Source organism: Apostichopus japonicus, chromosome 20, assembly GCF_037975245.1.
Source record: "Apostichopus japonicus isolate 1M-3 chromosome 20, ASM3797524v1, whole genome shotgun sequence".
NCBI classification, from domain to species: Eukaryota; Metazoa; Echinodermata; class Holothuroidea; order Aspidochirotida; family Stichopodidae; genus Apostichopus; species Apostichopus japonicus.
This window is the reverse complement of record NC_092580.1, coordinates 16,076,789-16,101,467: the sequence shown is the minus strand read 5'-3', so window position 1 is coordinate 16,101,467 and position 24,679 is coordinate 16,076,789. Positions and strand designations below refer to the sequence as shown.

Sequence of the window (24,679 nt, the reverse complement as noted above, 5' to 3'; positions counted from 1 at the left end):
TGCTTAAACTAACGGAAATCCAAATAAATGATGGCTTCTTCAAGGAATATGCTATTTTGGAAAAACTGAATTCTTCAAAGAATTAGAATTCGGAAATAAAATATATGCTAGTTAGAAGATTGTCTCATAACAACGGCTTAACTGGGTAGATAATATACACACGAAGTAGCTTACTGTTCTAAAAATTACCTTGCGATCCCGGCCCATGTAGGCTGATCGTAATTATGAGGCTAATGTGAACTAAAAATTCAGTGTTTGACTGCAGTACTAGGATCAGAGTGGTATATTTATCGGACTTGGGATGCACATTTTCCATTTTAACTAAATTCGTTGCTTTGAAGAAAGTTGCATGCAAGCGTCAATGGTATGATCGCATATTTTTTGCAGTTAAACATGATGTAGGCCCTAGGATAAGGTCGAACACTAGGCCTTATTTATGCTTAGGCCTAAGTTAGAAAGCACTTTGTTACTGAGTTTAGGCTAGGCCTAGCCAAGCACTAGCTAGGTGTACTCAAAGTTAGCCATTTATAGGCCTACATCAAGTGTTTGGCACAGTCTGCTCATGTACTACCTATTACTAGTATGAGCCCACGTTAAATCTCAACATGCCAACTGTTGCAGTATTTTTTGTGGGAAAGAAGGGACTATACCCAAGTTTAGTTAAGCTTAAATTTTGATATATGTTGTAAAAGATCTCTTCAATGTCTACGTATAAATACTATAATTCACTTTTGAAGAGAAAGGGATGGTGGGGGGGGGGGGGGGGGGCGAAGAACATTCCGTAACTGATCGTCTTGATTCATTATGTGATACCACCATGCTAAAGTAATGTACTAGTGCAGTATCCCCTTTAAAATAGCCTGGTTCAGTAAGTTTTGCCTCTTATGATAGTCAAGTATGTGTATTAAGTTAGGTTCGAAGTTCGTACCACAAGATATCAAAGCTTCAACACCAATACAGAATGTAGCCTCCTCATCTGGTTTATGTTTCAACTAAGCAACGGTATATGCATCGTGTATAGTGTACACAGAGGGCACTTTAATATTTCATATTAATGTCTAAATTCTATTTATATTCCATGCATTTTAGATGGACTTGTTGGAATAGTGAAATGACACATGCAGAATGGCAGAGAATACCTTTTTCTTTGACCAGTACATTATCGTGAAGAGGAAACAAAGGAGACGTAAGAAACCGGAAGATCTGCCAAGAAGTCTTCGTTTTGCCAGCCTCAACCCTCGTGTTGCAGCATACTTAACAAATCATGACAGACAGAGGGCTAGGAAAATGGTGGAGGGTGGGGAGGGAGGAGACGGCGACAGAACCCTACTAGGTTTTGGAGATGACAATAATGGATCATTTCTTCCTAACATTCACGCTGAGAATCTCTTGAAGCTGTTACGTGCCAGCTATGAAAATGTCTCCTTCGAGGGTGATGTGCCTCAGAGACAATTGTACAGAGAGGCCAGAGCTGGTGCGGGCACAATGCTTGTAAAATTAACAAAGATACTCTATTTGTTCAAGACGGAACATTTAGATTTACAAGGGGAACTTGTCAACGATTTGCAGAGTGGGTACCCTGAACTTATATCTGACGTGAGATACGATTCCTATGAGTGGCAATGTCTGGAAAATTATCCAGAGGAAGCCGAGAAGGCTGAAGAGGAAAACACTCCAGGTATCGAATTTAGTTAAGATCATATGTTAAAAACTTATAAAATTTTGACCATAACTGGCAATATATTGTTGATACATTAAAGGATAATATAATATGGTATAATATTACAAATCAAAACAGATTTAACTGCTGATCTTGTATGTGTGGCGATTTTGAGGATGGTTTGTCATTAAAAGGTAAGATGCCTTGGCAGAGGAATTTTGTTTTGAAAACTTGCATCTGGTACATCAACTTTTAACATAATATTAAAAATTTGCTTTGTCTACTTTTGGGGAATATGAAACAAAACAGAATTTGTGAAACAATTAACAATGTCACATTACATGCTACCCACAAAGATTCTTCTCCTGACTAACCGAGGTTTATATGGCAAACCTAGGTAAATATCATATCAAGCTAGAATTTAATAGTTAGCCTCTAGCAGACTAGTCTATTATTATGGACATGACATTGAGATTTTTTTGTGGGGGGGGGGGGGGGAGGGGGGAACAGCCTGCATTATCATTGTTTTTTACACTTGTCTGCAACTGGCCAATATGCTATGAATGATATCTTGTTTTAAAGGCGAGGAAGAAGGGTTACCAACCTTTGAGGTGGTAGATGAGACAGAACAACCAACACCAGAGAAGAAAAAGAAGAAGAAAAAGAAAGAGACACACGATGCGCTCTTGCCTCCAGCCGTTGACAGCAAGAGTGTTTGTAGTGCCTCAATTTCAGGCCTATCGAGCAGACGGAAGTCTGCCTCTTCTGCAGTCGAAAGACAGAAGAGCTCCATCAGGTCTCATTCTGGTAATTAAATTATTAAATAATTATGTAATTGAGTAGTACTCATGAGAAATACTCCCTAACATGCTGACACTCAAATGTTCGCGATATCTGTAATAAGGTTTCAATTTGTGTAAAACCGAGTTACCAGATTTCCAATTTCTTAAAAGGTTATTTCTAAAGCATGGTATATAGCCAACAGTGTGATCTGGCTAAAGGGTTTTATACAAGGTTAAGAATTGGAAAGAGTTGCTTTGTTTTAATAGAAAACAGCTACCATCTTTTTACTGCTTTTTATTTTATATATATTTTTAACAGGACGTGAAAAGAGAGATTCTTCTCTTCCGAGAGGCAAAGGATCAGAGAGCTCTACACCAGCCATAGGCGATGGACTTGGAGGTCAAGGTTAGGATAAGCACTAATAGATTAAAGTTATATAGTCTCTTTATGAACTGAGATAAACCATGATTTCTGAAGGAAACAAGCATTAACATAAAGGGATTCACATTTATGTAATTATACAATTATGTGTTTAATTAGACAAGAGTCGTATGGCCAGTGATTGATTTCTGTATGTACTGTCAACCACCGAGAGTTTTTCTTTTTGTACAAAATTCATTTCCATTGAAATTGGCGGAAGTGTGTTTTTTCAAGCAAGTCAAACTGAAATAGTATTTATCACTTTTCATACTTTCATTCTTGGTTGGAACTTTAAAATCTTTGTATAGTAGTAACATAATTATTTATGCTGGTTTCTGATTGTGGATAAATGCAATATCCCATTATGATGTTAACAAAGAGTGCAGATTGGCCTCTGGTAAGCTGGTAATTAATAATTTAAAATTATCTACCATTAATCAAACTATCAATTTTCTTTCTATTGTTTTTTTTTTTCCATTTCTCTGCCAGGTGGAATTCACCAGCCCAGTTTTGTTCAGATTATCAGTTTCTCAATGACTAACAAGTCTTGTGAAGATAAAGGATGGATTGTGCAGGCAGAAGAGGCTCAGCAAGAAGAACAAAGGTCATTGCTGGGACTTTTACTGGAAAGGCTTCGAGAAACTCTTAGAAAGGTGTAAGTTTTAAGTCATTACAGAATGCCTTTTGACAGGCTGTTAGTCTTGATATATCGTAATCGAGTGGCTAGTAGTGTTTTCTACCGCAGTTCCAGTTTTCAAGAATTTAGCTCTAAAGTATTCTTAATATCTGGAAAGCTCTTTTGTGATCATGTTGGCTCCCTCAGTACAAGTCTAAACTCTCTATGAGAACATGTTCTTTTTAACTTCATATCAAACCATGTCTTTTGTCAGCTTGAAATCTCTGTTTCTTTGTTACTCCAGTAATGAGGATGCAGAGGTTGCAAAGCTCAAGGGTCACGTGCATCCATTTACAAATCGTTACTACGGTGATGCCAAGAGAGAAGCCATGATGAAGTACCTTCAGACTGGAAGGAAGCAGGTGTCATCTAGACTACTGAACATCCCGACAGGCAGGCTCTTGTTTCCTAAAGTTGTCCATAACACTTCGAATGATTCCAGAGAGAAGTTCATGACGTCCTTCCCTGATGGAACCTGCAGTGTATAGTATCCTTTGTTTTGTTAATCAGCAAATTATTTTTAATACAAGATGGTATTCAGCCATTTTGTGTACGTAGGGAAAACCCACATGGCTTGCATCTGCTCATATCATGGCAAACACAGGGATTGCTTTTTGGAATCATCTTGCATTTTGCTTAATACAATATTGGAAGACTTTCAGATAACAAAATTGCAGCAACTTGCTCTTGGATAAAAAATTTCATGTCACTTTCATTCTTTGAGTCTTCTACTGAAGAATTACAAATTTACAGCCCATTGCAAAAAAGGAATGTTGAGGTACAAATGTTCCCTTTGTAAAGTATACATATTTTGTCATATGGTCAGAAATACCTCTAAGCCTCTTGGCTACTGTTTCTTCTTGCAATGCTCTCATTTTTCACCACCGCACTCTTAAAGAATATATTCAAGTTGATGATCTAAGTTTTGACATTATGTGGAACTGATATGTTGTAGAAGAAAAGATTTAGGTCATATATTAGGACCCTCAACATGTGTTTTGTCATTAGCATATATGCTTAAGTGAAACATTAACCATTTTGATAGAAGGGAATGGTTGATATATTCTAGTCAATTTACTTATCTTGCAAGAAAGCAGAAAATGTTCAGTTATTTTTAATGATAGATCTTTTTTACAGAAGAATGATTTTATTAAAGAAAATCAATTGTATAAATCAGTACCCTACTTTAGTAGCAAAAAAGGAAAAAAAAAGTTGCATGTTTTTTTTTGCTTTTTGAGAGAGCACTTCCAACTGAAATATACAGCATAGATTTGTGAGGGTACATTTTCAAGTATATTCTTGCCAAGACAAGGTTCCTTTAACAGTTACAATCAATAGCTATCCATCTGGTCGCGTCGCCGTGATGGTCACCAATGCATCTCAAGGTCAACCAGGTCACTACACTCAGTTGTATGATGACGATGAGAAGAGAACACTCCTGGCTGTCTTTACTCCAACAGGCAGAGGAAGCTGTTATCATCCAAATGGCAAAATCAGGTAAAATGAAGTTGTGACTCTTTCGACAGTTTTGAAGCATGTTTTTCTTTTGTTTTTTAGCTCTGGAAACGAAACGTTAGTCAAATTCTATGTTGCATTTTATCTTCATTCACCCAATCTTAACTCATGTTGGTAAAGTTATCTCTAAAGGCGGCCAGCTTGTTCAGATCACCTTCAAATATGTTATATCACTTGATTGTCTCCTGAAGTGTACACATTGCAGATTGGATTGCCCTCAATTAATCCCCTATTAGTGGTCTCTCCTCAAAGATTGTATTGTTGAGCAAAATGGTGTAAAAATTGCACAGTTTTGAATAGGTTTCGGTAAGAAATTAAAAGTTTCTATGAAAACTCTGGGTTACAGGTACTGCTCGACGGACAGAGCCCTCTGGCCATAAGTGGTAACCATCACTACAGACTAATTCCTTGCAGGGGCGGATCCAGGGGGGGGCCCGGGCCCCCCTTTTTGAAAATCCTGATTTTTTTTTTTTTTTTTTTTTTTTGATTTTTTTTTACCGCGTTCGAGGGAAAGTGCCCCATGCGTGATCAGTGGCGTAGCTACGGGGGGCCTGAAATTGCAGACATGAGATCCATATTTTCAGGCTAGGTACATGCTGCTTAGAATACTCGGGAAGTGCCGTTTCCGGCCATCTGGGGGGTTTGTAAAGCCAAAAATTTTCTTGTATGCTCCGCGCCAACCGATGATGGCGCTCCGCTTAGATAGTCTTACGTTCAGGCGCGGCTGGACCAGTCAGACCCCCCCCCTCCTGTCACAAATCCTGCATCCGCCCCTGATATGTCATTGAATATTCCACAAAACAACTTTTTATGTCCACGAAACTGTCGAAACATGATTTTCACTACTGGTAGAGATATAAAATATTGGGAATTCTGAATTTCCTGCAAACATGCGGCTGTGCCTGTTCAATACTCACTACTGTATCGCCTTAAAAAAATGATGAGTGGAAATAGTTTCTCCAGGACCGTATCGTATCGTGGGTATCGAGCGCGTCTGATATACGAACGTACGTAGTACGTACGTACGTACGTCTATGATGATATGCACTGTACTGTACTGATAAAAACATAGGTGAATTTCACTCCATGGGAGTGATCACTGAGCACATTCCGGTATAAGAGTGAATTTCCACTTCATTGGAGTAAATCTTAACTCCTAATAGAGTTATATTCACTCATATTAGGAGTGAGGGTTAACTCCAATAGAGTTAAATTTTACTCTTAATTTGAAGTGCGCCGAGTGATCACTCCAATGGAATGAAATCCACTCATTTGTGTTTAGAGTGTTGCTAGATATATGAAGAAGAAATTTACATACCAATACATGTTACCGGTCATCGATTGGCACAAAAGGCCAGATTTTGATGACAGCTGCCTCAAGAAACCCAATAAATGGCCTAATAAGCACCGAACCATCAATGTGGACCATTACCGAAACATCGATGCGTGTTAGTCTTCCACCCCCTTCCTCTAATGCTATTTAAGTCCACATGTGGGCATATCCTGCAAATCTACCGGTAGCCCACAGGGGTTTGAGTTGGGAGAAAGGCCTTGACAGCTTGAAACGACAAATGATGCCAACTTCCCTCAAGTTTAAAGTCTGGCTGAGTTGGCAAGGCCAGTCAGCATGAAAGAGAAAAAAACTTTTTTTGCATTTCTGTCACCAAAGTTGCACATCATTTTGGTTGCTATTTTGCCTCACAGGTGCCATCTCCTGCGATCTGGGGGGTGCTGAAAACTCAAATTTTCTCTGTACGCTCCGCGCCAACCAAGGTGGCGCTCCGCTTAGATAGTAAACTCCGCCCCCCCACAAGAAAGAACAGCCCCCCATGCCCCCCCACTCAAAAAATCCTAGCTACGCCACTGTGCGTGTAATTTTTTGTAAAATAAATTTGCAAAAAGAGTACACCATCATTCTGATAAAGTGAAGGTGAGAGGGGCACTCTGACTGCATCAATAGTCTCCATCTGGAAGGGGGCATCCAAGATGAAATGGCCTGGAGTAGCCTGGTAAAAAGTAGTTTTCATCACCACCTACTCCCCAAAGACGTAAATCCCAGCTCATTGCTCGAAATTGCAAATATATGCCCGGCAAACCATGAATACATGATTTATTGGAAATAAATTTTACTCCAAACTTTCACGAAAAGTAGCACCAGATTGCACCGAGGACCTCCATATTTTGTGAAATTTTCCCAAAGGGGAGGGGGCACCCACTCCCCTTAGACCCCTCCCCCAGGACGACGATTAGGCATTTCCCATCTGGGCCCCCCCTTCGGCGAAATCCTGGATCCGCCACTGCCTTGTATTCACGGCTGGTTATATCCAATTAAGTGCATTAAACCTTCCATGCTGTGTGACCCATTCAGTATCATACACTTAGTTTAATGCAAACAGTAACACAAGACAGAAGAAATTCCCAATGTTCAGAGATGCTATCTCTTTTCTCTCTAAGATACTGACAATTAGACTAAACAAGTGATTTTTATTGTCTAAAACACACATACACACACACTTCAAATGTTATTCAAAACTTACATTAATATTTGAATGTCTATATAAAGAGTTGACATTTTGCTCACTACACTATAGATCTCAGTTATCATATGATTGCCTTGACTATCCATTTTAGGGTTCTGTGTGCCTTGCAGATAACTGCCCCTTCCCCCCCCCCCCCTCTTTCCCACCCATCATTTTATCTTTTTCTCCTGGTTTTACAACTCTTTTGTTTTGGGTCAATATTGATAGCTTCTGCACAACTGATAAGGGGTGTATGGTGCTAGACCAGGACGGTAAGATGACATCAAAGTCATCTTGGCCGTTACCACACTGCAAACTCCAGCTGCCTGTCAATATCGTATTGAATGATTCCTTGTCTCTGAGGGTTCTCAATCTCAACCAGATGACCGTCACGGTATCCTGCCAGAAGGAGACCGCTCGTATCCAGGTCGGACAAAACATGCTCGCGGAAGAACCTCAAACTCAGGAGCAATTGGTGAGTAGGAAAATTTAAATCAATAGAAGAACATTTGGAACAGCTGAAGTACGATTAATTAGTGGCTTTTGTTATTTTTTATCTTTTCTCTTACTGAAGTTAGAAAAGAACATTCCAAAAGCTTTGGTGTACCATAAGTTGGTATGTTGCTGAAAAATACTGCTATAGTTTGATGCCTATCTTTTTCATGTCAAACTATTGTCCAAGATATTAAAATAAACATTAGTTAGAAACTTGAATTCAAACAATACATTAAGGTAACATGGGTTAAAGAAAAGTTCTATTCAATGACATCACTTTGATTTTGTAGCCTTAGTAATGGGGTCTCTTTATGCTATCTTATATTGGTAATAATATTTCACTGCTTTCATGGTTGCTAAGGCAACTGCCGGTGAGATTTATAAGGATGCTACTGTTTAAATTGTTAGTAACAGTTCTCTACTTATAATTCGTTGCCAGGGATACATCGCAACGGAGACTGAATTCACATCGAACGCTGCAAAGGAGAGCATCCGACCACCGCCACCTCCTCCTAAAAGGAAGGACAAGAAAAATTTGAAGAAGAGCCAGAGCAAGTATAAAATTATTACGGAAGAAGAACCAGAGGTGAACCCGTTGGCGGAGCTTCTGAAGAAGTTAGAGATATCCGAGCCAGGTAGCTATGGTATTCAGGCTGAAAGGGAACTCAACAAACACATGAGAAAAGCAAAGTGAGTGAAACGGTTGGCATGTTAGTCCTTGAACAGAATTTGAATTTAATTTGTACATCTAGATCAGCTCCAATTCATTACTATGCAGTTCAACTCTCTTTGTGCTAACTTACTTTATATCAACTCAATTGTCTATGACCAATGTTGTCTGTGCCTATGTGTAAGGAATGAAGAAATGTTACCCATTCATTTTGTTTATCAAGACCTTCGGTGCTAACTTTGGGATATTTGATATTAAAGTCCTTTATTGTTTCCCAATTGCTGAACCATGCTGTGCCTTGTTCCCAGGTCCTTGTTCCCTATATGCACATACTGCATTGTGCACCCTAACCCCATCAACTGATTTATGGATTTGCTTTCTAATTGTCAGTAAGTAATTAGCAGGATACCATAATTGACTCCTCATTGTCAAGGGTACCAGTAACAACATGTTGAGTATTTACTTACAAAATAGAGATATTATGAATGCTTAACAACATAAGAAAAGGAAAACATTGTCAAGTGTATTTGACCGATATTTCTTAATGATGTTTTCTCTGATGCTGTTGTATCCTCTTCTCTCTACAGGAATACCCTTGAGGAATGGTTGGAGCACTACAGGCTTACTTTAGGCATCACATCACCCTTTCTGCAGAGAATGCCTTCTGCCCCACCCAAACGAAGGCGTCCTACCATGTCAGCAAAGTCCACCCCCGGATCTCTGCCTCCCCACAGAACCACAGAGTCAGAAGACGCCAAGGGTCATGTGGATGTGGGAGGTATTAAAGCTCACCAAAGATCTCCCTCGGTGTTAGCCAAAGCCCTACAGAGGTCCCTCAACTGTAAGTCAGCACCCCCCGGAGTCCTTGCTGACGAAGATGAGGATGGGGAGTCAATCGCTCATCTGGGTAGAGTCAGAATTGAAGTGGAAGGAGAAGGCAGGAAGAAGTATAGTACATCAAGGACAATATCAAGAGCTAGCAGGTATGATGTCCCCCTCCCTACCTGCCTCCTCTTCCCCACCCCTCACAACACTTTACCCCTTTCCAGTCAATACCCTTCCCAATCGCTTGTTCGATTATCATTTTTTATCTCAATACATTACATGTATAGAGATATTGTAACAGTAAGTGGGACTTTCTCTTCTCTTAAAAATTTTTCAGCGTCTTCAAACAAAGTTCTTTTTCTCTGGAATTTCCAGAGCAAGAATATATCATATAGACCAACAAAAGTTACTATTTTTTATTCCAGAATTGTATCTCATTCTGTGACTTTTTCACCAATTTATGTCCAAATCGGGCCAATTTGGACTGAAAACACACATTTGCGGACCTGTTTTGCACACGCTCCAAAACTTATGTTTTATGAAAGAGAATAGAATAGAACTGTCTTTCAACAGTGGTATCGTCTAAGATAGGGTCCTACGTATTATATATTTTATTAAAATTTTAAACTTTCATTTGTTGTTTACAGGTAGGTATTAATAAGAATTTTACTACCTGTATATGACATTTAATGGCTTTTATTTGCTTTATTTGATGTTTAAATGATTTTTCTTTCTTAAAACAACACTGAGCTGCCGCCCCTACTTTTAGTAAAAAGGTCCGTTTTTGATGATTAAGCCCCGCCTCCAAGTCTGTTTTGTAGCAGATTGGCTATGACTCATAACAGCTACATGTTAGATATACGAAAATGGCTACCCTCGCGAACAATTTCTGTTCTGTAGTTAGGTACGCGAGGTGTTAGTGTATTGCATGCTAATTACATTCTGTACTGCTGAATTCTACGTAGTGCATTTAATGTATATTAGGCCTAGGCCTTTGTTTTTGTAACATCCATTTAAGGATAGTACTGGTGTTCAGGTAGCTTTTCAGAGCAAGGGGCATGATAAGTTTGTTTGATTGCTCTTCATGTATTTTGTATAATTACGTATACACATTCTTGTATTTCTGAAGGCTACTTACTGTAGGCCTAGCCTAGTGCATTTAATATATAGGCCTAGGCCCCTAGGCCTATTAGGCTTTCAGTGATAGCCACATTAGCATTGTACTGGTGTTCAGACAGCTTTTCCTAGGAAGGACCAGGGTAAGTTTGTTTGATGGGTACGTATAAAAGAGGAGCCGGCCATAGCATCACAACTTTGATAAAAATTGTATAAGGTTATGTTTTATTTATAAGGATATAAGATGTATAAGGTTATAAGAAGTATGTTTAGCTTTCTTTTGAACCTGTAATGTTTGACATCAAATGTACAAAGAATTAAAATAACAAAATGGAGAGGAACTGAGGTGGCTATTAGGGGAAGAGGAGGCCACAAGGGCGGCGGAAGCACTTTTAATCTGGGGGGGCACCGACATTAAAGGGCACTTTTCAGAATTTCGATTGGACTGATGCAGCCTGATATTTAGTACCCTTTATAACTCTTATTGTATTATCTTATTTGCGTATACACATCACTCCATCAACGCCCCCCCCCCCACAAAGAAAAATGCATACTAGCACTGCAATATCCAATGTGCAAATTGGGAAACAAGGAACAAGTTTTCTTTTGAGACAAAATGAGGTGAAATCATGCTAGTTGCTAATGTACAGTAGGAATCTTCTCAATTAGAGTTTATTTCTTGTTAATATCTTAACAAATTTTTTCCATTCGAAATAGCTTTGAGTTTGACCCACAGAAATTCATTAAAAGTCAGGGGCGTAGCCAGGATTTGCAAAGTTGTATACACGACTATCTGAGCGTAGCGCCACCATCGGTTGGCGCGGAGCGTACAAGAAAATTTTTGGTTTTACAAACCCCTCAGATGGCCGGAAACGGCCCTTCTCGAGTGTTCATTCTGGTTCCCTGGCCTCTTGCTAACTTGAGACACCTCAATTTTTATGTAGAAAAAGGGCACAATTTTTAACCTGAGGAAAAGTGGGGGGGCACGTGCCCCCTGTGCCCCCCCCGGTTCCGCCGCCCTTGGGAGGCCACCCATCACTTGCATATAAAAACTTGTAATCTTCTTTTACATTATTTTTTCCAAGTCATAAATCCATGAAATCTTCATGTCCGAAAAATTGAGATGGAAAAACGTGGGTTGTTTTGATATCTAGAAGTGGACACAGTTTTGATGGTAGTCACCACTACAGTCTACAGTAACATACAGTAGGTCAATAGGCCTAGCTCTCAAGGCAGGCATTAAGAATATGGTCGAGATGTTCGCCTCTTCTAATTTGGCCGTTGTCATTGACGTCAAACTATATGACCAAAAAGTCCAACAGAGACTGACCTAAGATGAAGGATACCAAATAAAAAACAAGTTCTTAAATATTCTATGACGTTACTAAACCTTGCAACGTCGTTCTTTCGACTAACAGGCAATGAGCGCTAAAGGCAAGACTAGCAGGATAAAGTGTAACCTGCAGAGACTATTCGTGGCAAAGTAGCAAAAATGCAAGTTATATATTTGTTGTACCATGATTGATATTGATAATTGTAGAGACAGAGCAAAGATTTGAAATTAGGAATCAAAATTAAAACTTCCAGTATTGAGATACTGCATCATTGATGCTCTTGTTAGTGTATTGGGGGGGGGGGGTGTATTAATTAAATCTGCAATTTTGTGATAAGGTTACAACTTGATATCACTGTGAACAAGCTATGTAGTTTCACACAGTGGTCAGATACCTCTCAATGGAACTAGCTAGATTTATGTGGTACTTGTTACAATAATTTTGGTTCTTGCTAATTAGCATGTTTATACACATTTAATCCAACACAGAAAAAAAAAATTGTGTCCCACAGATTAAATGTTTCTTTTCTTTCGATTGCAAGCCAAAGTTATGTCCAAATCTATACATCCCGTTTGGTAACTGTAGTATATTTTCAGGTACACTGTCTTTGCTTAAATGGAAAAATATTGTGCCAATGAACTGTAGAAAAGTCAACACAACAGCAGCTTTAAGCTACATCTCAACTGTTTCAGTTCTCTCTTCAGTGAAGACAAAATTTAGTTCGAGATATGAAAATTGGTCGGAGACAAAGTATATTTCTTGTAACCTTAACCTGAACCATATTTATTTTGTTTAGATTAATATTTTACCTTTTTTTTTTTTAGTAAAAATGATATTGCAAGTAGATTTTTGTCTAGTATGTTTCGTATATGTGATTTTTCCCCTCTTCACCAGACTGACCAGAAGTGCTGTCAGCAATATGTCCAGAAAAGCACCATCTACTGCTAGAACTCAAGAAACTGAAGCAAGTGGAGATAAGAGCAGAAAGTCATCTATCTTGACTGGTTGTCCAGTGTATCCTCTTAATTAGTTTTACTGTTAATTAAGCAATTTTACTGTTCTTTCATATATGTACTTTCAAGTACTGTTTACCATTCAACCAAGTTTTGGTATGTATTACATTTCCATATAAATTGAAGAACTGAATGTAAATTGTTTAACTGCAAATTCCATTGCTTAATCGAGCATGTTAGTTTGTGCTGCTGGATATTAATTAGGTAAATTGGCAGTCATTTGCATTTTTGTTTGCAAAATACTAAAGGTTCTATGTATTAAAGAAATGTGTTATACATCGCTGGATTTGTGTCACATTTGGGCATTTAGTCATAACTTTTGGATGTGCCGTACCAGCAAAAATAATTTCTGCGCTAAAATCCTTAGTAAAAGAGATTGATATAGTATGACTTTATCCCGCAAAATACACAGATCGATCAAATGGTAAAGTATTCTAAGTTCATGTATTGACCAACAATCCAACAACAAATTTAATATGCTTATTTACTGGAAATAAAATCCTGAGAGAAATGAGGGGAAAAAATGTGTTTTGCTGCGAGTTTGAATAATGCAACAGTCCTTGGATATTATCCTGAGTTAAGCATTTGCATTTGCCATGTACAGTACATGTTTGGTGGATGAACCAGTGTTGGCAACACATTGTACAGTTCAAAGACATAACTAAAACTAAAATAATCACAAAATATAGACTTTTAATAATAGGTGCAAGAAAGTTCATTTTTCATTTCCTTTCAACAATATAATACCAGTGCATTACGGGAAGAAATGTTGGGAGAGACCATCATATCGTGTAAGTGCAGTCGCCACAGGATACCACAGGTGACCGACGTGGAGCTGGATAAATTCTTACGGGATATTCCGAGGAATCAGCTGGTTGTTCTGTGTGTGGTGTCGTCTCTATTCAGGAATGCGATGCCCTGCACTGACATGCTGTTACGACTGTACGAAAGACAGAACCGGAACAGAACCAGACTCTGTTATCAGGTTAGGACAGAGTGAATACCTTGCGTAGACATCTGTTTGAGTTTTAACAAATTTAATTTAAAAAATAAAAAAGAGTTTTTTTCTCTTGTAAACTAACATAAATAACATGGACATAGATTGTAATAACTGAAGTATGCCTATACATACTTTTCACAAGTAGAATGTTCAATGAACTTTAGATCAAACTGTCCTATTTAGCAGAACATATATTCAACCATGTCAATAGGTAACACACACATATAGGTTTGGCTTGCTAAATGGGTATTTTTGGGGCTTCAAAGCCACAGATAATATCCTATGCATCACAATGTCAGTAAAGGTTGTGGATTTCATGTGTTGTGTACATACGTGTGTAAGTTTGCACATAAGCTTTTGTGAGATGAAGCTAAGTTTTGGTATAAATAACGGTTTGAGAGAGATGTTGCTATGTACACTGACATCTGTAGTATTCTGAGTGTACTAATGTAAAACATTATGCCAGAGTCAACATAGATAGCCCCCTCACATAGTCACTCGGTTGTGGTATAAAATGCAGTCTCGCAATGATACAAAATGTAATTGTAAAGTATTTTACTCACTCTGTAGCTTCTAGCCTGAGTTTAAAAATACCTTGAGCATTACTTACTTTCTAAAGAGGTTGACAAATATTGATAAGAATAGACGCTGTGACTGTAGGTTTACTCAGCAGTAATTTGCAATGCATGCAATATATTTAAGTAACTAGCACACTACCTTCAATCCCTTCCCCCTCCCAGACCCCCACCCAGATTTTTTTCTGATACAACTGGTGAATGTCAAGCTACACTACTTAATGTCAAATCATAATGCTACAGAATCTGAGATATTTCAAGGTTTAAAGGCAATGTAGATGGTAGGCTGCATTATTCATTTCTCAGGGCTACTATCACTAGAAATCCTTCCTGACCAGACAATTTTGTTTGACTTTTCTGCAGAGCCGCTTTGACTCGTATCGTATTTTACTGTATGACGTTGTGACTGCCATGGAAGGGACAGGTAACACTCATCCTGAGTTATACCTCAGACATAATGCTGTACCTGGCATGTTCCTGGTGAGTTCCTTAAGGTCCTATGATTGATTTTATCCTTCAATCTGTCTTATGATGATTCACTTCCTTGCAGAGGGGGAGGGGAGGGTTAGGGAATCTTTTTGAAATACATGTTTTACATATTTTCAATTCTTGGCATCGGTACAAAATTTTCTCAAATAACCTGCTTATTAGAATTTATGAGATTTTAGAAAAGAGTGTGCAAGTAAATACATGAAGACTGAAGATGAAGTTTCTTTAAAAAGAAGAATGAATGAATGAAATGTATCTTCAAAATATTGCATGTACTCTGTATTTGTAGATCTATGGGGCGACCAAACTTTTGTTCTGCGACCACATCTTCAACGGATACGGAAATGCCAGAAAGGACTTCCAGAAGCAACTGGAACGATGCAAGCATGACGCTAGGGGAAGGAAATTCTTGCCTAAAGATTTCAGATTCAGGTATTAAAGACCCTCGTCTGAGCATGCACCCTATGCAATAACATAATGGCATATGCTGAGAAAGATGGATGGAGTTTCTCTCGAAAATGAACAAAAAGTAGGATGAAATATGAGACAGTTATGATCATTCAGAGTGTCTCAACAGGAGCACCAAATGATTCTCATGGCTGTTTTATATGTTTAGCAATGCAGTTCAAGGGAAAACATTTCGTTAATGTGTGACCTTATAAGTTAATGTTAATGTGTATTGTTTAAAAATGGCACAAGACAGTGTTCACTTTAGCCACATTATGTAAAAGCGAGATGGCTTCTTTATTTGCTTTGCACGACAGCTTAATAGGGAACACATCTTGATAGTATACGATCTTACTCCTTAAAATGATTCTGTACGGAGAACACAGGGAACATTACCTTGTTATGTAATATGTGTGTCGCTACTCTTGAAGAGACAGGTTGGTCCTCTGACTCAAAAGAAGTCTCTTCACAATTTTCAAGTTCCTCCTGCATAGGACTTTTTATTATGTTATGCCCATACCTTGTTCACCATGTAATGCCCATGCCTCATTTACCATGTAATGCCCATGCCTCATTTACCATGTAACGCCCACGACTCGTGTACCATGTTTGGTCTTCTATTCGTTTTACAGTCCATTACATGGCAGGAGAGGGCCACGTTCTGCCTGGGGAGGGGAGATCGGTGGCGCCGCATCTGAGCTGCCAAATTTGTCCAATTCATCAGGTGTTGTAAGGTCCTCTTCAGCATCCAGTGTTGGGACCTCCAGGAGTGCTTCATTCTCATTAAAGCCTTGGTTGTCTGCCAGACCCCACACTACCATAGGCAAAGCCATGTGAGTAATGTATGGCATAACAAATTATAGTGTTGTAAGCATGGGCGTCAATCCAGGGGGGGACGGGGGACACGTCCCCCCCACATTTCGATGGTTGGGGGAAACAATATCAAATGTCCCCCCACACATTTGGAAAAAGAGTAATGTCGCGTCTCTATTTGGTTAGGACTTTCACATCTCAGGATTCATATCATCGAATATCACTCAATGTTGCTGAATGGAGAATTCCACCCAGATGTTGTGAGTTGGTACCCTGAGCTCTCCGACAATCTTAAGCTTAGTCTGCCTTTCTTTTGAGGCCAGTTCCAGTTGCTGTCAGTTGAAGGGTATAGACAAATATTCAAGTTGATGAATCCAGCGGTATGGGCTATGTTTGGCGAATTCGAAGCTCTCTTGTGGTTGCTCCTTGTCTCCTCCGCCAGTTCGACGGAAGCCATGAGATCGTTTAGTGCTTTGAGGCGTTTGAAGACATGGCTACGGAGCACCATGACTCAACAGAGGCTGAACCATGTGATGGTGTGTTATATTCACCACGAACGTCTAGCCCAGTTGAAGCCTGAGGAGTGAGGAGTTAAGTTCGTTGGTTCCTCGGATTACAGACGCCGCATCTTCGGGCGATTCCAGTTGAAAACTAGTGCGCTCCGTCATTATCATAAGAGACAGCACTTCATAGCTAGAGGCAAAGCTTGTACATAGTGGTTGTTTAGTTGTAGATGGTGTTTCAAAGACGGTGCCCGTTCCCTAATATTGGGGAAATGAAATAGGGAGCATATTCCGTGGCAGCGCATCCCATGTTACCTTTTTGTTGAGTGATACCGGAGTTTACTCCACATTGAGAACACTGGGTACACGGAGGAACGTCGCTAGAGGGGGTGTGTGAGTGTCTCACCCCAAACTTGGTCAAACTGACGATAGTTGGAAAATTGGACTGTGACAGCCGGAATTTCCAACTGTCGCACTCTAGTTTATCTAGGCATATTCATTTATTCCTGTGATTGTGCATGACCTAAAATTTGAAAAATGTCGGTCAAAATTTACCTTTAATCTGTCATATTTACCACGTTTTCCTTGCCACTTTGAGAAATTGTATCTCGCGATTCTAATACTCCACCGTACAAAACTTTGTATGATTTTGAATACTCCAATTAAAACATGCCTAATAGAACTACCGTAATAGGCGTATGAGCCAATTTGATTTTGGGGGGGTTGTAACGACTTGCCCGAAAAATATAACCCAAACCACATCTTAATGCATATCATATAGACATGCATCGGTTTTTACATCGCATGCAAATAGCATACAATCAGTTCCGTCTTATTACCCTTCCATATTGGTTAGAATTATTTGAAAGTCGTTACAATATTAATGGTAATAATAATATAAGTTTAACTACTGAAAAACACATTGCAAATTATCTTTCTTTCAGTAGGTGCCCGAAAATTTATCAGCATTTTGCCTGAAATTTCACAAAAATATTTGGTTGGGGTGGGGGGGCTAATAAATTTGTGAAATGTGTGCCAGTGGGTACAAATGTATCGAAAAAAAGTTCGGAACAAAAGTGCAGTCGCGAAAGATTGGGTGTCTGACTGACACTGACCGTATAGTTGACGAGTAACACGAGGGGGGGGTACAAAGCAGCAGTCGGAATTATCTGGATTAAACCCATCCAGTTGGATTTTCAGCCACTACACCCCCCCCCCCTCAATCATCAGGCCTTAGCTACGTTCCTGGGTACACGGTGGTTACATAGTACGCTCCGACCAGAATTCACCCGATTACCAGATGCAGATCCACCTAGCAACCGAGGTAACTTGCGTGAGGACTCCAACGAACAACCACTGATTTATATGGATGCCTTCATCACTTTAGCCACCACTCACATGGGACCTATTCTAAGTATGACGATAAAATTTATTCACAGATTGTTAGTTGTCATGGGTTCAAACAATTGAGGGGTATTCTATCCTAAAACATAGGGCATATTGGGGCTGGGGTTCCAGTTCGCCGCATCATTTGTCAACTTGCACTGGGTTCTAATGTTCATGTCAATTGGAATCACTAATAAAAGACATAATCCCCCAAAAATGAAGGTCGCATGAACTTTATTGCAGATTTCCTGAGTGACGAATTTGTAATTTTCACCCGATATCACGCAACTAGATGGCTGCTATCCAGCCTGGCAAGTGCCATCTCCAGCGATCTGGCAGGTATTGAAATCTGAAATTTTCTTGGTACGCTGCGCGCCAACCGATGGTGGCGCTCCGCCTAGATAGTACTTACGGCCGGAATACTCGAATCGATTAAGTCCCCCCACGTTTCAAATCGGATTGACGCCCCTGGTTGTAACATGCCACATATTGTAAGTAATAGGTAACTGTACTGTTGTCAAGCTGAGGGTAGTGCTATTCCGATTAATAAATGTGTGCTGTCCTACCTGCCCACCATTATCTTTTTATAAGTTAATGGCATGAACAAAATGTCTTAGAGGCAAAGTCACTTGGCTACCCTTTTTCGGATCCAATATTGGCTTGTACCACAAATGCCTATTCCAACCATTGATTTGTATAGGTTGGTCAGTGACATTGAACATGTAATTATTGAAAAAGTACCACAAAGGTATATATTTTGAAGGAGGAAACCTTCCAATGTAAATGTTTACTGTACATCTTCTGATTGGTTTGGTACAACACACTTTTAAATTGTAAGGATATTAAATTAAAGCCTGATCATTTGAACTCATAAAATTTCATCCTTTATTGCTTTTTTATTAGATCTGCTGATTCTCTGGCCCATGTGGCTCTCTCAAGACTTCCACAGACAGCCATTCCTAGGATCATCACTTGAATCTGTGGGGCCATAGTAAGGAACCCTTACGGATTGGATGAACAGGGTGCTTCCTAACCTTGACTATGGGATCCTTGCTATAAACTCACAAGGATTTGAACAACAACAGGGTGCTTCCAAACCTACGTCTGACTGTGGGGCGTTAGTGAGAGTCCTTAAGGAGAAGCCAAACAGGGTGCTAACAATCCTTAGTTCGGCAGTGGGACATTTGCTAAAATTCTCAAGGAGATGGTAACAGGGTGCTTACAACCCTTAGTTCGGCAGTGGGACATTTGCTATAACTCTCAAGGAGTTGATCAGCAGGGTGCTTAAAAACCTTTGCCTGACTGTTGGACTATTGCTAGAACTTGGAAGGAGTGGAGAAACAGGGTCCTTATAAATTGAATGGAACCCTAAAGAATACCCTGTATGAGGTTTGAAAAATTTGTAAACTGTTTTCTTTTTTGATTGAAAAAGTTTCAATTCAATCTAAAATACAGCACTCTTTTTTAATTCATGTTTCAAATGTGCTACAAGTTTCTTGAGAGAAGGTAAAGTCATAACAGAAGGTGTAAGGTGTAATGATTAGAACATTATCCGTGATTGACGACTACAGCATCCAATTTTCAGAATGGTGTGTCAAATGCATTTTAGAAAGGTTGTAAAACGAACTGAAATGCAATAAGTTTCTTGAAGGACACAAAGTTTCGGAGATCTAAAAATTACGGCTTTTAGTACCTCTTGAATAAATACTCATTTTGGGTTGTTTTCATTGAAAAGTACAGGTAAAGTAAAGGCCTTTACATTAGAACTCGATATTGATTTTAAAAGAGTTGAACCACAAACATAGTTGGCCAACACCTCATAGTATTTGCTCTGCCTTGTAGTGCTATGTTCTGTGTGTGATATTCTGTGAAGAGATTGATGCATGTTAAACTTAAAAAAAATACTGTAAAGACTTGGTTCTTGTTTATAGAGCATTAGAGGCTTGAGTTTTCCGTTCTTTTAAAAAAGACACTCATTGCTTTTAATGTAATGCTGGTGTAATATACCATGTAACCCAAATGACTGGTGCTCGTTTTAGAACCTTTTAATGCAATGATGTAGTGCTGTCAGCAATGGAACAAATTTTGAACATGAGAAAGCCCAAATTTGTTTTCAAAATACTGGAGAGAGTTCTTCTGTAAATTTATTTTTAGAAAAACGTATCAAACAGTTTTTCAAATATATCTGTTATTTCTGAACTGAAACAAAAAAATTGGTCTTAATTTGAAAGTAAATATAGTCAATGGCAAATAGCTTTTTGCCACCAGACATCAGCAAAGGTGCTATAAATCTAGAAATTTCCAAATGATTGTTCCTCGGTTTATTTGTTCCTCTGTCAATTTTGTTCTTAGTAAACAAATCAAACAGTTTGCCAATATATCTATTTTATTTCTGAAGTGAACAAAAAAATTGGACTTTTTTAAACTAAATATAGTCAATGCCTTTTGCCACGATAAATCTACAAAGGTGGTCACTTGGTGCTATAAATATAAAAAAAAGTCTAATAGTAGAAATCCTTCAAAATGTGAAAAAAAAAGATATTTTTTATTCTTGTGGTGCAAGTCACTGTGAGGTTTCATTTGAAGTGACATGAACCATGTACAATAAGACTTCCCTTTACAGCAATATGCAGATATTTCATGTTGATAAAGTGAAGTCTTTCGTATTTAATAAAAAGAGGTATTTATGATTTGCTATTGATATTTATGCTCAGAAATTTATGAAAATGTTTACATTCCAATTAAAAATGCTTTCCAAAATATTTATTCTTCCTTTCCTTATGATATACAACCATCCATAATTTTGTAGCAGATTTAGTAAATTTATCCATCCATGTTAAGCTTTGCCTTCCAAAAGTGATATTACCATATGTAATGTTGCAGTTTTAGTCAATGATTTATGTAAAAATAACATATTAACAGTACAGGTTCGACAGATTCTTTCAGATTAAACCATATCGAAGGACCCTGAAACAGACATGGGATTGGAGAGGGGTGGTAGAATGCTGCCTGTAGGGGTACCACACATGCATAAATTTGTTCTGATAGTTATGGAAGGCCATGAACCTTCTAACGATGTCATGCCTTGTGACTTCAGTAATGATAACATATAAAGTTTGTGTTCACAAGGTAACAGCCTAAACATTGGGATGTCTAGCCCAGGTCAGTGAAATCTCTGTGTCATGATTTTAAATGCATGTGGGGGGGTGGGGTGGTCCATCTTTCCCCTGGCCTGTCTATGAGCCTGGTTAGGTGTAAGACATGTTATCGCAGCAAAGATTGATGTTTGACCTTTCCAAGTTTTGTGTTTTTCTGTGAACTTTTAAATTGTGGCACTTTTGGTGATTGTGGCAAAATATTTGTTGTTTTTTTCTGAAATAATGTGTGATTAATTTTGCCATTTTGATAAATTAATGCAATGTATTCATCACTTCTGACGCAGAAAATATATTCAAGTTTTCTCTAGATTTAATCATTGTTATTATCATCATCATTTTATGTGTTGTGTTTATAACAGAATGATCTTTTTCCAATGATGTAGGGGTCAAGGAGTAGCCCTCAAACCCCATTATTGCTTCCACATATAAATACCCCTTCCCCCATTTTGTTGCTCAACTAGACCAAATTTTTTGTTAGTAGTACTGTTCTAGAAAAGACAATTAGTATTGGCTTCTTAAATGGGAACAAACAAGACCAATCAATCTCCAGAAAGACAAAATTTGACAAAAATATGCTGAAAATGTTTGATTTCTTCTTCTAAGTAAGGAAGTGTAAAAACATTGTGTTCTTCTGTTCCTTAATTAAGACTATTACATTTAATTAATACTCCTTTAAAGGAAACACTTGAAGGGACAGAAATTACAAACCTTTAAAGAGCAAGGAACAGATGACAGAGTGACATGGATTTTGTAAGTGAACCTATTCTTCATGGTTACTGCTGAATATAAGTAAGTAAAACTTTATTGCTCCATAAAATCGGAAATTTCAATACCCCCACAATATAAGAAATACACAAATTTGTATAAAACTATAGCCAGTCGGAATGGCATAATTAAAGAAAACCACATAAATAAACAGAAATTAAATGCCATGATAAATCAAGAAGTGCAGTATATGCTAGGAAACAAAGATGCAAGTGTTTCCACAAGCAATTGCCGCACCAATACATCTAATTGACTTGTTAACTAGTTGTATATTGCCTTATTATAACCTATACGTATGGAAACACAGATACTCATTAAAAGATATATGGGTACAGCTAATGGCAAATCAAACGAGATCTATTGTATCTCTGCGATTAATAATGAGGTCCTACAGATAAAAATGATCATAAAAGTTAAAGGGTGTGAAGACTCACGCAATAGAAACGTCTAATGCTGGTAATTTGACCTAGTTTCGAATGAGGCATAACAGCATAGGCGTACAGGACCATTTCAGTTTGGGGGGCAGAACTTTTTGTGCCCGAAAGTTCCCGTGACACTATCTAAGCGGAGCGCCACCATCGGTTGGCGCGTAGCGTACAAGAAAATTTTGGGTACACAATGCCTCTCAGATTGCCGGAAACGGCACTTCTGAGGCCTTGCAAGTTGCATCTAAACATTCTTTTTTTATAATCTCACGTTTTAGAAATTTACACTTCCCCAAAAATTTGGTATATTAGAAGAAGAAAAAATGGTAACATCACTTTGAAGGGGAAAAATGGGACAGTATATTTTTTAAGCTCCTATTTAGTTACCTTATTTATTATTTTAACACAGTACTCAGCTACCTCCAGAAAAACATACATTGTTCAACTACACGTAAGCGGGATAATGTCGCTGGGTCGGGTGAGACTGCAATTTGTCTCACAAAAAAGTATAAAATATAACAAAGAATATGATAAACCCGTACTTCTATGCTTGTAGGCACCCCCCCCCCACCATCCATGAAAAAGAAAATGTTCCTTCTATATACACTCATGTTGGGGATATCCAGGTCAAGGGCGGCGGAAGCACTTTTAATCTGGGGGGCACCTACATCAAAGGGCACTTTGCAGAAATTCGATTGGACTGATGCAGCCCTATATTTAGTACCCTTTATAACTCTTATTGTATTATCTTATTTGTGTATACACATCACTCCATCAACGCCCCCCCCCCCCCCCCTAAAGGAAAATATGCATACTAGCACTGCAATATCCAATACGCAAAGTGGGAAACAAGGAACTAAGTTTTCTCTTGAGACAAAATGAGGTGAAATCATGCTAGTTGCTAATGTAGGAATCTTCCGAATTAGACTGGGTTTTTTCTTGTTAATATCTTAACAAATTTCCCATTCGAAATAGTTTTAAGTTTGACCCACAGAAATTCATTAGAAGTCACGGGCTTAGCCAGGATTTGCAAAGTTGTATGCACGACTATCTGAGCGGAGCGCCACCATCGGTTGGCGCGGAGCGTACTATAAATTTTTTTGGTTTTACAAACCCCGCAGATGGCCGGAAACGGCCCTTCCCGAGTGTTCATTATGGTTCCCTGGCCTCTTGCTAACTTGAGGCACCTCAATTTTTATATAGAAAAAAGGCACATTTTTAATCTGAGGAAAGGTGGGGGGACGTGACCCTGTGCCCCCGGTTCCGCCGCCCTTGGTCCAGGTAAACAATTGACTAGTTAGAAAAAAAATTGATCTTGCAAAAAGCGTGGTAGCCCAGATGAACTGCGCTTACGGTGGTGTTACACGGAAATATTCGGGCATAATGATGCTGAATAAAGAAAATCATGGAATCTTCGGGCAAAAATTTGAAAAAGATTCGGGCAAGCTACTGCATATTTATATTCCAGATGACAAGAAATTCGGGCAAAAGTCCTGAAAAAGATTCGGGCAGCCTAAAAAATATATATATATATATATTTTTTTTTTTCTCCTTTTAGGCTGCCCGAATTTTTCAGGACTTTTGCCCGAATTTCTTGTCCTCTGGAAATTTGGGGGGCAGTCTGCCCCCCCCCCCTGCCCCCCCCCCCTCCCGCCTCGTACGCCTATGCGTAACAGAAATGTTAAACACCTCTTTCGATCCCAGAAAATACACACACAGCTTGCTACCGTCGGTTATTAGACACTATAGTGTACAGTCAGTACATACAGCTGCAGTCTATACCCACAGCACAATATACAAAAGGTACAGCGATGGACATCTCAGGTCCAGCTCAGTGGCGGCGGAACCGGGGGGGCTTGGGGGGGCTCAGCCCCCCCAATAAAAAAGTTGAGGGGGCAAATGCTTGATTAGCCCCCCCAATATTTACCAAGGCTCCGAAACGTACATCTGCCCATTTTTCAATGCATACTTGTCGATCTGTCCGATGCACACGTATACTCTATAGGTGTAATAATTTTAGTAATTGCTGGGGGACCCTCGGCCCGTCCCTTGGCTATAGACCACATTGTCACCCCAACCGCGTCTTCACGCC

General features: G+C 39.0%; 2 protein-coding genes across 2 annotated transcripts in view; one reads left to right on the top strand and one right to left on the bottom strand.

Annotated features, from left to right (window-relative positions):
- The window catches only part of LOC139961572 (uncharacterized), a 189,395-nt gene that overhangs the window by 148,139 nt on the left and 16,577 nt on the right, over window positions 1–24,679 (bottom strand). The gene's annotated exons all lie outside the window — the stretch shown is intronic.
- On the top strand, window positions 161–21,706 carry LOC139961558 (uncharacterized). Its single transcript, XM_071960829.1, has 16 exons — window positions 161–364; window positions 1,090–1,678; window positions 2,243–2,467; window positions 2,762–2,848; window positions 3,353–3,518; window positions 3,784–4,026; window positions 4,878–5,036; window positions 7,802–8,048; window positions 8,508–8,758; window positions 9,326–9,721; window positions 12,908–13,027; window positions 13,777–14,011; window positions 14,965–15,081; window positions 15,380–15,522; window positions 16,170–16,370; window positions 19,143–21,706. Exons 2-16 carry the CDS (start codon window positions 1,126–1,128, stop codon window positions 19,213–19,215), a joined length of 3,216 nt encoding a protein of 1,071 aa, XP_071816930.1. The 5' UTR covers window positions 161–364; window positions 1,090–1,125; the 3' UTR covers window positions 19,216–21,706.

Excerpts from the sequence above, each read along its gene's own strand:
- LOC139961558 (XM_071960829.1), top strand. The coding sequence starts at position 1,126 with ATGGCAGAGAATACCTTTTTCTTTGACCAGTACATTATCGTGAAGAGG. Across the intron at positions 8,759-9,325 it reads AAACACATGAGAAAAGCAAA|GAATACCCTTGAGGAATGGT; the intron begins GTGAGTGAAACG and ends TTCTCTCTACAG. Across the intron at positions 15,082-15,379 it reads CTGTACCTGGCATGTTCCTG|ATCTATGGGGCGACCAAACT; the intron begins GTGAGTTCCTTA and ends CTGTATTTGTAG.